Here is a 15,583-nt window from a genome sequence, read left to right as displayed (position 1 = left end):
TTGCATTATTTCACCTTTGTACTGCATTTGGTTAAAGAAAAAAACAAATCTAATCAACATTAACAATCCGAGCATATCAGAGATGACTATAAATATTCTAACCCTTCAGTTCCAGGCTGTTTAAACTATCAACACTGTGATAATAAATGTGTGATATGCCGGCGGCTGGAGCCACGTAGAGCGTGTGTGACACACAGCAGATGTGCAGTGTACTTTAAACTTTACACGTAGTGTGTGTGTGTGTGTGTGTGTGTGTGTGTGTGTGTGTGTGTGTGTGTGTGTGTGAACATTTCCCACATGTGATGACATCAGTGAAAACCTTTGAGCTGGCAACTTTTTTTTCTGAAGGCTCTAGTTAATATTTACTTTTCAGAGTGAGATATTACATGTAAAACATACAATAAGCTGTTAAAATATCATGTTTTGTTGTTATGTATACAACTTAACTTATTAAGTTCCACATGAGCAAAAGTAAGCAGACTATTGAAATGTTCTGGATTAGTGGTTCTGGTGGCGTTCTTGTGCACAATAAGCATCCTAATCTCAATACTAAAACCTCTTCTTCAATCACTGAAATCAGCTGATTTTCTTTTTCTTTAAATTTCCTTTCAATACAAACTTTCACTTCACACTTCCTGAACTAATGCTGCACTTTCACTCGACTCAAAGCTAATTTAAGGGAAACGAAATCACGTTTTGTTTTAAGAGGAAAGATCTGACTTTTGTGTTTCAATCTGTTGATTCACACGTACACAGGGGGGTTTTAAAAACAGGCTTTTCCCTCCGTAAAAAAAAAAAAAAAAAAACTCCCGTCCACACAAGCATGAAAATGAAAAAAAATGAAAACACAATTGAAGTACTATCAAGAACACGCCAAACCAACAGGCGCCAATATAACGCCATGTTGGCCAATCAGAAGCCTGAAAAAAAGCTACGACCAGTTAACAACCTATCACTCCGTAGCATTCGGACGCTTCTGTCAAGAGTAAGAGCAACTGTACATGTGTGTGTAAACATGTAAAAAGTCCTGTTAGCAGTTAGAATAAATAAATATGCGGACTTTGGCTGATTATGCATTGAATTATGTGATCGCATAATTGCGTTTTTCTGGAGGGACTGACATATAGAAGTTTACTCTTTAACGCAGCGGGCCAGGGTTCAACTCCGACCTGCGGCTCTTTGCTGCATGTCATTCCCCCCCCTCTCTCTCCCCTTTCATTTCTTCAGCTGTCCTGTCAATAAAGGCCGAAAAATGCCCCCCAAAAAAATTATCTTTTAAAAATGTAAACTGCTGTAAAATACTGATCTCGGATCAATAGCTACATAATTCTGTGATAAAATGAGATTGCGTAACGCTGCATAACATAAAGACTACAGATTGTTTCTGAGCCCGACAAGGCAGCTTCTCCAAAAATCAGGCCACTCGGCTCTGGAAGCAGCTGTGTGTCACACGTCAGTCTGGTGTAGTCTGAAGGCTTGTATAGGGGGCAATAAATAGTAGTTTTTATAAATAGTATTTTTGTGCCCCTCTAAAGTGTGAGATGTAACAGCTCTGTCACAAAGTCTCTATGTCAAAGTGCTCAGAGTGCCTGAGACCTAAAACTGGAGAGAACCACACCACAGTGCAACCTTTGTGTGTCTTTATGAAAAATGCTTAAAAATTGTTTTTATTGACTGTGTCAAAAGGCACAATGTCAAGAAACTGTCTTTAACTGTGGACAGAGTGACCGTGCTGACCCACTGAGGGTTTTATATAAAAATAAAAAATAATAAAAAAAAATACTTATTTCAGTGGTTAACAACATGGCAGCTAATTCAATAACAGGAAGTGATTCATGCTCTGCCAAGGTTTAAGAACCAGAACAAGCTAGTTCACTGACTGTTGGGACAGCTGGACACCAACATTCAAGGGCAAGTACTTACATTTGGGTACTTGCCGCACTGAGTACTGATAAACCTCACTATATTTCTTTAAAAAACAAAAACAAAACATGTATTATTTGCACCTGAATGCATCATGACTTTGGGCATCTTATGTTCAAGTCTTTTTCTCCTGGATGCAAGATGAATTTCCCTTCTTTTGAAATATGTCATCTTACCGAGTTTTTTATTTATTTATGCAAATAATATTATTTTTAGTAGTAGTAGTATTTTTTCAAGGTTTGTGACTTAAAATTGAAACTTTTAGGGACCTTGTGCCATGCTAGTAGCTACAGTTTATGTGAATGGTGCCATAATGTAAAGACCCGCTTGTTCAGACGTAACTTGGTTAATGTGTTGCATGTTAATTTCTGTACTGGCACAACCTGTACTGAGATGCACTGTCTGTGCTGTTCTTCGCCTCTTTGTGACAGACCCGCTCAGACACGTTTGGTTCCCTCAACTGAAATATTGTTAATTAAACTGTAAAGTTCAAATATTTGGATTTGGTTGTCGACACTTTCTCAGTTAATGTTGCTCATTCAACCAGTACAAATACTGGGTAATAATACTGGGCAAGAATACTGGGCTAAGTTGTTTTTAAGGACACAGGGAAGAGGAGCGTCACTTACACAAAATCAAACAACTGAGTAAAAAGGCAGGGTGACCCGAGCATGACCGGAATTATTTCAGGTGTCAAATTGGGTTTGATAATGATTTTATATTCAGATTTGTATACATTGTTCTGAAAGCATTTTAAAGATGTGAAGTTAGGGCTGGGTAATATATCAACATTATATCGTAATTGGTATACGAGGCTAGATATCGTCCTAAATTTTGGATGTCGTGATGTGACACAAGTGTTGTCTTTTCCTGGTTTTAAAGGCTGCATTACAGTAAAGTGATGCTCTTTTCTGAACTTACCAGACTAACTATAGCGGTTTTATTATTTGCCTTTACCCACTTAGTCATTATATCCACATTATTGGTGATTATCAAAACTGTCATTTTGTTAATATTTTCTGAAAGCACCCATTGTCAACCCTACAATATCGCCACAATATCGTCATAAATATCGCGATATTTGATTTTCTCCATATCGCCCAGCTCTATGGGAAGGTAAATTTTCTCGCCTGTTATTCCTCTCAAAGATGAGTAAAAATGCCAAATACGGGAACTTAAGAATTCGAAAATGGGGATAAATTGCCAGTAGGGGCGACACTCTGCATTTAATAGCTACAGCCCAAACTTTGGAAGCCTTGTAATCCATCAATAGTCAATGCTCCTGCTTAAAGTGCTCATATTATGCTCATTTTCATATTTTGGACTACTAGCCAGTCAGAAGCAGAGTATGAGGGCGTGCCCTGACAGTACCTAGGTAAGGACTACTAGCCAGTCAGAAGCAGAGCATGAGGGCGTGCCCTGACAGTACCTAGGTAAGGACTACTAGCCAGTCAGAAGCAGAGTATGAGGGCGTGCCCTGACAGTACCTAGGTAAGGACTACTAGCTAGTCAGAAGCAGAGTATGAGGGCGTGCCCTGACAGTACCTAGGTGAGGACTACTAGCCAGTAAGAAGCAGAGTATGAGGGCGTGCCCTGACAGTACCTAGGTAAGGACTACTAGCCAGTCAGAAGCAGAGTATGAGGGCGTGCCCTGACAGTACCTAGGTAAGGACTACTAGCCAGTCAGAAGCAGAGTATGAGGGCGTGCCCTGACAGTACCTAGGTAAGGACTACTAGCCAGTCAGAAGCAGAGTATGAGGGCGTGCCACGCTAGCAGCTAGGCAAGCATTATAACGTGTGTTCCAAAGTGACCACGTTTGTCTCTGAAGTAAAGGCTGGACTACAATAGAGCTGTTTGGAGCAGTTTGTGAACAGTGTTTTCTGTTGGAGATGGTAAGTCCCTTTGGGGGGGACTTTGGGCTTTTTCACTTTGTAAACCTATAACATGCACAAAAAAGATATATAACACAATAAGAAAGGGGAAAAGCCAAAAAGCAAAATATGAACACTTTAAGACACTATCCTCCATGTGTTTTTCTTACCTTGGTACACTCAAAGGGTTCGTCTCCCTTCCACAGGTCCTGTTCGTAGTAGAAGAGCCCGTCGTTGATGGCTTTGGCCAGGTCGGTGGTGAGCTTGGCGCGGGACTCGTGGTTGCCTGTCCGGTCGCCGCCGGGGTGCTTGCGGATATATGGTGGGGTCTGGGTGACAATGAGGATCTTGTTGACGTCCTGGTCGTCCAGCTCGTCGTCCGAGTCGTCCTCGTCCGACCAGTCAGTGAAGCGGTTCTTCCTGGGCGCCATCTGCTCCATTTCCTCGTCGAAGAGGAAGTCCAGCTCCTCCTGGTCCGGCAGGACGTGCGGACGGGCCTGGTGGCTGCGCGGGGGAGCCTCGCTGCGCTCCTGGGCGACACAGACGCGGCAATTTAACCAGGGAACAGGCGAGAAGAGCATGAAACTACAGGATGGCGTGGTGAAGTGGAGAATGTAAAAAAGGAACAGTTTCATTTTGTGAAATATGCTTTAGGCGCTTTCTCGCCATCCATATCACTCTCATGTGTGTTCAAACACTGGAAAATGCTTTTGGGTGGCCTTGTTCCAGGTTAAAGGAATTTTTAAGTAGTTTCATAGACGAATAGGTTCATTTCAAAATAATATTTTTTTTATCCTCTATTGGTTTTCATTGTGCCAGTATGATTTGTCTTTTTAGATGTATGTGTTGCTTTCTCTGTGTATAGAACAGTATTATATTGACGTAATATTCCCTTTTTATAGTTGCTTTTCATCAGTTTCAATGGCCATCTTAATTTCACATTCATTTTTTTGTTTGCAACGTTACGTCTGTCCATGGACCACTGATGGACTTTTGGTTAACTGCCTGACACATTTACAGCTAGGTTTAATAATGTCTCTATTAAACAAGCTAATAAATAAGTAAAATAAATGTGATAACAAAAATCATATCAAATCATTGCAATCAAACTATTAGGAATTACCTGCCCTGTGTCGAAAGTAGGACGCTCCATTAAAAATCACTAGGTTGCACATCAGATAATAGTTCAGAAAATAAAGCTGTCATGTCAGCTACGGTGGATTAATAATGGTTCATTTTTCACAACAATGAACAATATTATGTTAGAAAACAGTCAATCGTTAATGCTTGTCCTTTACTGTAACTCAAACTCTGTAATTCACACGATTTTCCAGGAATGGATGGTTGAAAACTAAGGTGGGATTAGGGGTGAAAAACTAATAAAATGAGGCTAAGCAAATGTAAAAATTGCATGAGAAATGTTTGGAGGTCTGACAGTAAATATGAGACATGAAATGCATGAGAAGCACAGAGAAGGACAGGCAAAAGAGAAGAAGTGATGATAAAAAAAAAGTGTGAGCAGGAAGTACTCAACTGCAGAGGGGAGGAGGCCGGCTCGGAGCACTGTGGGAGGAGTAGAGCCGACAACACACACATCATCAGTGACATGCTGCCGGCCGAAAGGTGAAGAACACAAATGGAGAGACGGACAAGAGGAGACACAGAGGATGGAGGAGATGTAATGAGAAACAGAAAAAAGGGGAAGATGGAAGGGATGAAAATGGAAACGTGGTGCTTGAAAGATCATAGGCTTTAGCTTGTTTGGTACCTTTCCGGAGGGCTGTCGGTGGCGTTTCTCCACCTGGATCCAGGCGTCGGGGTCAGGCTTGGGGGCATCTTCGGCTGGGAGGGACTCCTGGCTGGAAGAACTGGGCTCCGCAGGCTCAGGAGTCTTCTTCACAGGCGATGAAGCTGAAAGGCCCCAACACATCACACACTCAGACAAGCTTCAGCACAGTGTTTAAAAAAAAAAAAAAAAAAAAAAAAAAAAAAAATTAAAAAAAATCACACATCACACTGTCAGCTCACATTCAGCTACAGGAGGTGCCGAAGACGGAGGAAGACTCTGTGTCTTTAAACAGCTATCAAGAGGTAAAACTCTTTTTGGGGCATATTATTATTTAGAAACAATTAAGATAATCATTTAAAATGCAGGGTTGGAAACTATTTCCAATATACACTTTTTTTATATATTGTTTGAAATGGTCTTTACACCCTGACAGCAGTAAATAACTCATGGGCTCTGAAAAGGGAGTGGAAAAGATCAGTCATCTGTAGCTGCTGTAATCCTGTAAAAACTCCCACCAATCACTGCTAACAAATGCCTCCTTGCCCCGCTGCGCGTATTCTACCCCTCCCGTGTACGAGCCTGAGCTCAATGTGAGTCGTCGCGGCATTGCTAAACAGTAGTCATGTTGGCTTTAAACATTGCGTTAACCGCTGAATGAGATATGAAATAAAACTCCGGTCCTTTCTCCGCTCTGCCCTGAAGCAGCGGTGCTGGTGCACGTCTATGTGCTTGGGAAGCCCTGAGGGCAGGGGGATGCGTTTAAGTCATTTATAATGCTTAAATGACCCTTGTTCCCTCTTATTAAAATTTGCAGGATTTTATTGTCTTCTATTGTAAAAAAAAAAAAAGTTTAAAAAAATGAAACTGTTAGTTGGACAAAATTATTTATACTACTGAATTAATAACTGTGTGCATTATAATAAGTACTTAATAACTAGCAGCTTTGAATTACTTAAAGGATAAGGCTCACTATATTCTATATTTTTCGCAAAAAATCCAGTGAAAAGAATAAAACCAACAATGTATTAGTCTGTCTCTCGATAATTTCTAACTTCCTGTCTGTGGCTCTCAGCCCCAATATGTAGTTTCTCTTTTAAAAAAGGCTCGATAATGTCCTAAAACAGCTGGTCACTGTAGTTTTAACATTATTCACACAGGAGAAAATGAATTTTTTGGAGACTATTGTTAGCGGCGGATTAATCCACATTTGGGGCTCTAGTGGGTATTTGTGGCAGCAGGACGGTGTAAAATATGTGGGATTGCGTCAAAAGAAAGTAGTGTGTGTGTGTGTGTGTGTGTGTGTGTGTGTGTGTGTGTGTGTGTGTGTGTGGTTCACGTTAATGAAGGAACACGTCACCCAGTGCAACAGTGCGACTCACTGATGCGTTTTGCTCAGTGCTACCGAGGAAGATGATTCAGCAGGCTTTGATACACAATACTTGTTAGTAGGATGAATTACCGGCCTTCTTCTTTACTCTTCCCTTTGGTGTCTAAAAAGAGAAGTAGCAGAGCAGTTGAATACTGACCGGAGTTTGTGGAGTTGAGGGTCTGTCGAGGAACAAACTCGGGACAGTTGATGAGCTGGGAGAAGTCGGTCCGAGGGGAACCCACGACGGCGGGGGCGGGGATGGGCCAGCGCTCCGGCTCGATTTTACAGCGAACTTTGTCGTCCACCAGCTCCACCTCTTTGCTGCTCTTCAGGGCCTTGAGGTGGATTTATTTATTATAATTATTAAAACAAGGACAAATACATGTTCCTATTTCTAAAATGCCATTATTTCCTGATCTCTTTTTTTTTTTCATTAAAAGCAACATGCCACAATTTCTCATGGCTCTTATAGCGAGTAGCTCTGTAAATATTATTCTGAGATCTTTGTGTGGCAAAGACACTTCAAACGTAACCTGGAGCCAATTAGTGACAACACTGCAACATAGCATTACAGACTGAGGAGTCTCATGTGATGCATAGAGACAGAGCGCATCATTTTGTCTGCTAGCAAACAACAGAAAAATGCCCAAAGGCTGCTGTGTGGTGATAATCACTACCAACAATGTAAATAGACCATAACTAAGTAAGTTTTTATAAGCTGCTGACCCGAAAAACTAAGCTTTTATGAAGACAAAAGTGGATACAGACGTGAGGAATCAGCAGAGAGAATGGGGAGACTGTGGGATCCTGACACTGAGCTAACCATATGTCTGACATTACGTTTGTTATAGCTTAACTGACAGACTTATAGTTAGCCTAAAACTGGCATTTGGATATTTGACTTGGCAACAAAATGCTTGCGGCAAACACAACATTAGGCGTTATGCCTAATGTCTGTATTGACTTTTGTCTTCATAAAAGCTCAGTTTTTCGGGTCGGCAGCTTATTGAAACTTAAGTCATGGGTTAAACATTGTTAGTGCATCCCAACATAGCAGCTTTTAGGTATTTTTCTATCGTTTGGTAGGAGACGGAATTGACGAAGGGGGAATCTTCATGCAGTACAAGTCAATGGAGAGCGGAGAGTTGCTTTCCCCTCCAGTGGGCGTGGCTTTCCGTCTCTATTGACAGCGGCACCACTTGACTCATTGATGATGTGATGTTACCTCCATGATGAGGCTGACATCCATGGTGAGGGCCTGCACTCTGTGGAAGCTGGCGATGAGGGAGATGGGGAGGAAGCCCTGCGTGTCCATCTTTCTCCGCAGGAAGAAGTCTCGCTCCAGGTTGTGGAGGCTGAAGTAGTATTCACTGGAGGAGAAGGAAGACAACGTGAAGCATTGAGTGCTCATCAAATAGCTTGTGAGTTCACTTAATCAGGAACATACGCTTCAAATTAATGTCAAAAATAGTTTTGGTACTGGAACTCAAGTCTCATGAGTTTAATGTTACTCTTTTTTCATATCTTACTTTGAGAAGTATAAACATGTTTTTCTACAAAACTATTTGTAAAAAAGTAGCCATACCAGAACTTAAATGATCTCAAATTGGCAAAAATTTTATTTTAACCAATTAAGTGAACCAGATTAAGAGGCTGACAAGATGAATGTAATGTATTCATGTTTTATAATGTAATCAAACAGTGTAACAGATTTACATAATATAGTATGGGAAAAAAGACATAGTATAGGTCAAATGTAGTAATATAGTATAACATAATATATAGTTAATTCAATTTCAATTCAATAAAATAAAAAGGCCAAACAGACAGTGGCGTGAAGGGATTTGATGCTACAGGCATATTTCGGTACCGTCTGATTGTATAACAGAAGAGAAATCTATTTCTGTGAAACTGTCACTTCATAATCCTAAATGTTGTCGTGGGCCACAATAAATGTAAAATCTTGTGACTGGAAAACCAAATCTGTAGTTGGAAGAAAAAAAAAAGCTCTCTGTCTCAGCAAGTTAAAAACACACACACACACACGGAGCTCAGCCTGCAGGCGGTGGGCAGTCGCAACATCGGCTGAGTGAGCAGCCTGTATAACGCTGAGGAAGACAAGAGAGGAGACGACAAGAATGCCATTCCCCCCCTTAACATTTCCTCGCTCAGCCCTGCATATACAGTAATTCATCCCCTGTCTCCTCTGAAGCACTCAGACTATATTTAGGAGTCAACCTCACCCTCCACTATTCTGAGTGTGCTGCTGCAATGAGGCCAGAGCTGTCAGTCAGACTCAAAGTGTACACTGCCCCCTGCAGGACTGAGCCACAGGATTTTTACTGCCTACACGTGCACACGTTTCCTGCTTATCAGCTATTCAGTCACTCACACCTAGGCCTGGAACAATTACTACTTAACTGTGTGTCAATTCGGTTTCTTTGTTTAACCGCAATTAATTGCTAAAGTCTTAAGGGGTATGACTGTTGATGGTGATTGTTGCTTTAGTGTGCCAAATGTAATTATATAACTGATTATTGGGTGGACTGTTTAGCTAAAGCTATGCTAGTTGTTGGCACTTGACCCTATACACGTTCATAGCAACAAAAATGACAAGGAGGGGATCGGGTTAGAAAAAATGTTTTATGATAATAAAGAGGCGTGTTTCTGTGTTATTACATGATCTGGGTCACATCACAGTAAAAAAAAAAAAAAATGTACCTGGACTTCATTCAAAACTTTGATTTGTTTAAAAAAGTAATGTAATAAATAAAAAATGTTAATTTGACTGAAACAGACATTTATATTGTTAATCGCAATTATTTCTGAGACAATTGTACAGCAAGCATTTGTTACAGCTCTACTCACACCTGCTCTGTACGGTCACCTTCACCTGTTTGACGCCACAGGAGCGTGTGGTTAAAACACACTTTGCACGCTGACCTTTTCTGCCATGTTTTTCTATTCCCTGATAAACACTTGGGATTACCTTGGATCTCCACTGCAGACCTACAGAGCCCCATAAATTACAGTTTTTGGCACTGTTGGAAGGATGCGTTTGATGCACTTGAAGAAGCTTTCCATCACATCATTTCAAAAGATCTGAAAAATGCTTCTTCTTCTACTGTATAAGTAATGCCAGGTAGGTTATGAGGAATGGCCTTAAAATTGTATTTACCAATTCTAATACTTTTAAACATAATACAATTACAGTTGAAGCCAGACTCACACTCAAAAAAGTATAAATAGCATTAAAGATGGAACAGATAACTTGTATTAAGGCTCCAAAAAACCCAAATGTCTCGGAGAAGTGGATACACGTGATGGTCCTTTTAATGCAATATAGTTTACAAGTCCACAGACATACAGTGTGACAAAATACCTACACACACCTATTCTAATCATTTATATGGAGGCTGCTGGGAACTGGATAAGGACAGAATTGACATGTTGTATTGTGCAATTGTTTTGCATTGTATGTAAAAGAGGCTGAGATTGAAATAAATTACCTTTTAAAAAAGCACTTAACTGGGTTTTTCCAACATATTGTTCTGCAATTAAATGCAACAAATGATGGAAATGACAATAAACTGTGTTACTGATTCTTCATGCCTTCTTTTCCTCCAGTTACAGCTGTAAACACATTCTGATAGAAGGTGGTGAACATTACCTACAGTATATTAATGTCTCATTACAATTACTAACTGGTTTATGGGTCTTGTTAAAGCTCTGGACATTTGGTGAGGTGGTGTTGGGGGAAGACTTGTGATTTGTTTTCCCCCTGGCAGTAAAGGAATCTGAACCACACCTTCCAGTCAGACACGTGCTTCTGAAAGCCCCCCATGTTGCCAATCAACGTAGATGTCAAATACTCACATTTGGCGTTTGATGTACTCTTTAAGAAGCTTCTCATCCACTGTGTACATCTGGACCTTGCTGCCGTCGTCGTAGTAGTAAACCATGTTGCTGCCGAACTCGGAGGGGGCCCGAACCGAGCCGTCAGACGAATGAGAGTCCCGGAAGCTCTGAGAGTATTCATAGCGGCCTGAAAGAGCAGCACAAACAGAACAAAAATATCAGAGACTATCACTAAATAAGAGCCAAGCACTGACATGTTTTCTGGTAAGGGAAGTGAAAAAAAAAAAGAAGGCAAATTGCTCTTCTCATGTTGTTACAAAAGCTTTAGGTCTGCCAAAAATAAAAGATTTGCTGCAAGGAATTAAAAACAGACACACACAATTGAAACGTTATACAAAAAGCCCATTTCAAACAAGAGGAATCTTTAAAGTTGAAATTTTGGGGTGTTAAACCGGGGAGTAAATATTTGGCAAAACTAAAAAGCGTACCTCGTCCGCGGCCTCTCCCGCGCCCTCGACCTTTCCCTCGGCCTCGGATTTCTCCGTGAACGCTCGCGTTGTCACTTCGGACGTTGGCGGGATCGTCCCCAAAGTCCCGCGGCTCTCTTCTCCAACCTGACAACAAGAAAACAAACACTTAGTCAGATCTTACAGATCCTTCATGTAGTGGTTCCCAACAAGTCCCAACGGTTTCTGATTAAACCGGATCAATTCTAATTCTATTTAAACCTACCAAGAACTTGGGATAAATGAGCAGCTTAACAAGCAAACTACTTTTACAAGTCGAGTAAACTAATTTGAGTGAATGGCATTACAGGAAGCATTGCCTGCTATTTATTTTTTTTACAACCTCGAGCTTATTATAGTTTCGCCCATTGTTTCTATTGGTTATAAACGTGATATTCAATAAAGTTGCCTAGATCTGGGGAAATTTATTTTGTACACGGCAAAAAAAAAAACTCAGTTTAGTCAGATTATCTAAACCACTGTTTTGGAGGCAGCATCAATTAATCTGCAGATTATTTTTTATTATAAATCAATTGTTCGGGCAATAATAAGTCAGAAAATAGTGAAAAACATCCATCACAAATTCCTAGAATCCAAGTCTTTATATATCTTGTTTTGTCTGACCAGGGGTCCAAAACCTAAAAAATATATTTAATGTTGTCTAATTTGGGGAAAGAAAAAGCAACAAATTCACACACTTGAGAGGCTGTAACCATTAAAATAATAGAAAAATACTTGCAGATTATTTTTCTGTTGATTTATTAAATCAATCAACTTACTACATTAGGTATTATCATCATTTAAAATAAATATATATATATATATATATATATATAGTGCATTTGAGATGTCCTCCCAAACACGTGCTGAAACTGGGGTTTATTTACAACTTGTCTGACCATCTGGAAAGTTTTCCTTAGCACTGCTGGGACTCGATACAGGGTACCTTTATTGCCACTGTACTAGTACAGTGAAATGTTGTTTAAAGCAAGCCTGTAGATGCCTAATTAAAAAGGTGCACTATGAGTTCCTGCATGGTCACTTCTGTTGACATTCCAAGTAAATACCAAACAAAACAGAGCAAGCTCTCCCCTCCCCCCATGTTTCCGTAACTGTCATGACTAACTGATTAACTGGACACTAAGATTAACTGGACACTAACCCCCACCCCCTCCCCCAACCATCTTGTCGGTGATTGGCTGGAACGTGGTTTGTTGTATTTGGGTGCATAGCCTGTGCCTCTAGCGTTTGTTTGACGTTTACGACCCCTGTGTTGTCTCCCGAGACCGGGCTTTTTCACAGTGTATTCAGGGGGCACTATAAAAATATAACTGAGTATAAGATATGAAACATAAAAATAAGATAAATATAATAAAAGACTTGATTTTAGCCAAGTTCCCAGATCTCAGAAGTAAAGTTAGTGTGTCAAACGTTATCAATGCCGACAGAAATGATATGATGTTACCATAATGGCGCCGGTTCACCTTCTATTTTTCTGGCTTAATTGTGGCAAACTTCTATCAAACAGACTTTGAATCACCTTGCTGATGATGAACTAAATGAACCGTTGAGAGCAAACTAGTAAACTCAGTAAAGATTTTAATTTGGTTAAAAGATCGATTTGATCACAGCTTTCCATGCTTTCACTCTGCCATGCATTAGTATAGAAACAAAGCTTGCAGACACTGGAAACACACATGGCAGCGGGGCAAAGCAAACATGAAGTGGAGGGCAAACAGCGAAGCAAAAGCAGCAAGTGAAGAAGCACAACACAGATTGAAGCCATCAACAGAAAATGGTGAGCTGCGTGGCCACTTACTCCTGCTGCTATCATGCGCCCTGTTATTATGGAGTATGTGATTGGGCGACGTGGGGTCGGCTGAGTCGCTGGTGGGCTCTGTGTCCGAGCGTGCCGGACCCCCACCGGGCGTCTTGTCGCCGTCATCCCGGGACCCTTCCTCCAGCGGCAGAGAAACCCACTTACGTTTGTTACCTGCCGATGATTGCACACCGAAAACAGAGCGTGACGAGTTTTGTTCCAAAAGCGCTGGAACCAATTAAATCAACAATATGTGTCTCTAAAATAAAGAACCACTGGTTAGTATGTGTAATCAGCTCACGTAGCAGCTTCCAAACACTCCCATGGACAAAAAACTCAAAAACATTTTCACGATTTTAAAAAGGACTTGTTTCTCTCAAAGAGCGCCTCATCACGTTGAACTATCGAGTCAAGACAACCTTGAGTTGTAATGTAACGGCACATAATAAAATAATGAAAGACAGGTCATTTAAAACCTTGTCAATGGTTATGAAATATTCAACTTCCAACCGGGTATATTCAAACGATTGTGAGTCAAGTTCTAGCTCGACAGCCTAATTTATTAGCAGTCAATCTATGTTGCTTTGGGGATATAAAGAATGAGTAAGGACGTGTTTCCAACTTCGTGAAAATTGCAACTTGGCATCACTAGAATTTGCTGTAACATACTGCGCGTCAGAATTAAACCTTACAAATGCCTTATTTATATTTGAAAATATTACTAAATAGCATGTAAAGGTTGGGTTTTCAATCCCATTTGTCTGTTTTCGTAAGTTTAAAGTTGAGTTTTTCATGCTTAGAGTTATATAAAGCCAAATGGATTCAGCAAAGAAGATATAACATGTTAATCAATAAGCTTTACAAGTGCTGGTAGGAAGTTATTATTACTTTATGACAAAGCTAGGCCAGCTGTTTCCACCCGTTTCCACTCTTTATGCTAAGCTAAGCTGAGATAACCAGCTGCTGGCTGTAGCTTCATAATTAACCAACAGATAGTGAGAAGACTGATACCACTCTAACTCTCAGCAACGAAGCAATTAAGTGCAACGTCTGAAATGTCGAAGTATTCCTTTGACAGATTTCAGCACAGCTACTGAATGGACCTGTAGTTTATCGTTTTGTCAAAATCATTTTGATGGTTTAAGGAAGGATTTGTTAACATTGTGAGGTACGCCAATTTTTGAACCTTTATTTTACTTTTACTAGTACTACTATACTACTACTACCACTTCACTAATGGAAAATCTGAAACACGTACACCATTACTGCTTATCACTGTGTGTATTTGTATAGTGATCCAGATACTGATATTAAAACAACACCTTTATTTTTTACATTCCTGGCAGAGTTTTGCAGTTTTTTTTTTGTGGGTCATTCACAAAAAAAATATAACATTTTAGTTTAATTATTTGACTCTGTGGGAATCTAGCTGGAATGATTTCATCTAATCTTCAAATCAAACTCTTCACTTCCTTTCTGGTTTTAGACACTCAGGAGCTGAAGAAGTGGTGTGGCTCCCGTTAGCCTCAATAAAGATTTGGACCTGTTATTTCTTCTTTAAAATGTCTAAAAAGAAAGGTGGGAACAAATCAGATGAAGTGCAACCCATGAGATTATCAGAGCAGAACATGCACCAACCAGCATTTAGCAACCGTAATCAATACGGTTATTGACAGGCTCCCTCTGCGCAGCAATCAAGGATGCAAATCAGCGCTGTCCAGTGAAAACATTCATCTCCAAATAAGTGGATTCTTAAGCGTGATTTATGGTTCTGCGGAGGCTCCACACAGAGCATTCGCCATAGGCTACATAAGTGGCCTGAAGTTTAAACTTGTGCATTGGTGTGTATCTCTTTAAGGGAATAGCAGGGCCGGCGTGTGTGTGTGTGTGTGTGTGTGTGTGTGTGTGTGTGTGTGTGTGTGTGTGGTAGAGCAAGTGAGAGAGTGAGGGCGATTAGCTTCGGAGCGAGTAGCGACTCTAGGGTCATAGTGGGAGTGTCTCCCCCGTGCTCTCTGACCACGGTGGGAAATCTGTAGCAGGAGAAGTTAACCCTCTCCTTGATTTCATGTTGTTTATGGAGAAGGAGAACCAGGAAATGAGTCGGGGGGAAATGCAACGCTACCAAGCCACAGCCGAGCAACGTGCATAGCCGCGACGCGTTGTTAAATTTTTCGAGAGGTGCACGTCAGGCTACGGCGTAGGGCCCGTGTCTCCACGCACCTACGTATACGTAGCCACAGTGTAGATTTAAGCTCATGGCAACATTTAAAAAACATTTTAGATTATTTGAAAATTGTCCATCAAATTGTTTATAAAAAAAAAGGGGACATTCTGGAGATGAATCATTTCACTGGTCAGAGAAGAAATGTGCATTTATCAAACTTTGATCTGAAGCTACTATAATCAGCCGTATTCCTTTACAGGATGCTGTTTAACATGCTTAACTT

At 40.5% G+C, this 15,583-nt stretch overlaps 1 protein-coding gene across 6 annotated transcripts in view; it reads right to left on the bottom strand.

Moving 5' to 3' along the window:
• Window positions 1–15,583, bottom strand: part of larp1b (La ribonucleoprotein 1B) — a 36,243-nt gene that overhangs the window by 11,995 nt on the left and 8,665 nt on the right. For 4 of the 6 annotated variants that reach the window (XM_078278388.1, XM_078278389.1, XM_078278390.1 and 1 more), the window contains exons 5-11: window positions 13,137–13,310; window positions 11,300–11,425; window positions 10,830–10,998; window positions 8,179–8,323; window positions 7,111–7,288; window positions 5,564–5,706; window positions 3,966–4,325 (exon numbers count right to left, since the gene is read on the bottom strand). In XM_078278388.1, the coding sequence (XP_078134514.1) occupies window positions 3,966–4,325; window positions 5,564–5,706; window positions 7,111–7,288; window positions 8,179–8,323; window positions 10,830–10,998; window positions 11,300–11,425; window positions 13,137–13,310 (1,295 nt within the window). The remainder of the gene's footprint in view (window positions 1–3,965; window positions 4,326–5,563; window positions 5,707–7,110; window positions 7,289–8,178; window positions 8,324–10,829; window positions 10,999–11,299; window positions 11,426–13,136; window positions 13,311–15,583) is intronic. The other 2 variants (XM_078278392.1, XM_078278394.1) reach the window with 1 other exon arrangement.

This window comes from Sander vitreus, chromosome 20 (genome assembly GCF_031162955.1).
Source record: "Sander vitreus isolate 19-12246 chromosome 20, sanVit1, whole genome shotgun sequence".
NCBI classification, from domain to species: Eukaryota; Metazoa; Chordata; class Actinopteri; order Perciformes; family Percidae; genus Sander; species Sander vitreus.
This window is presented reverse-complemented; position numbering and strand designations above follow the sequence as displayed.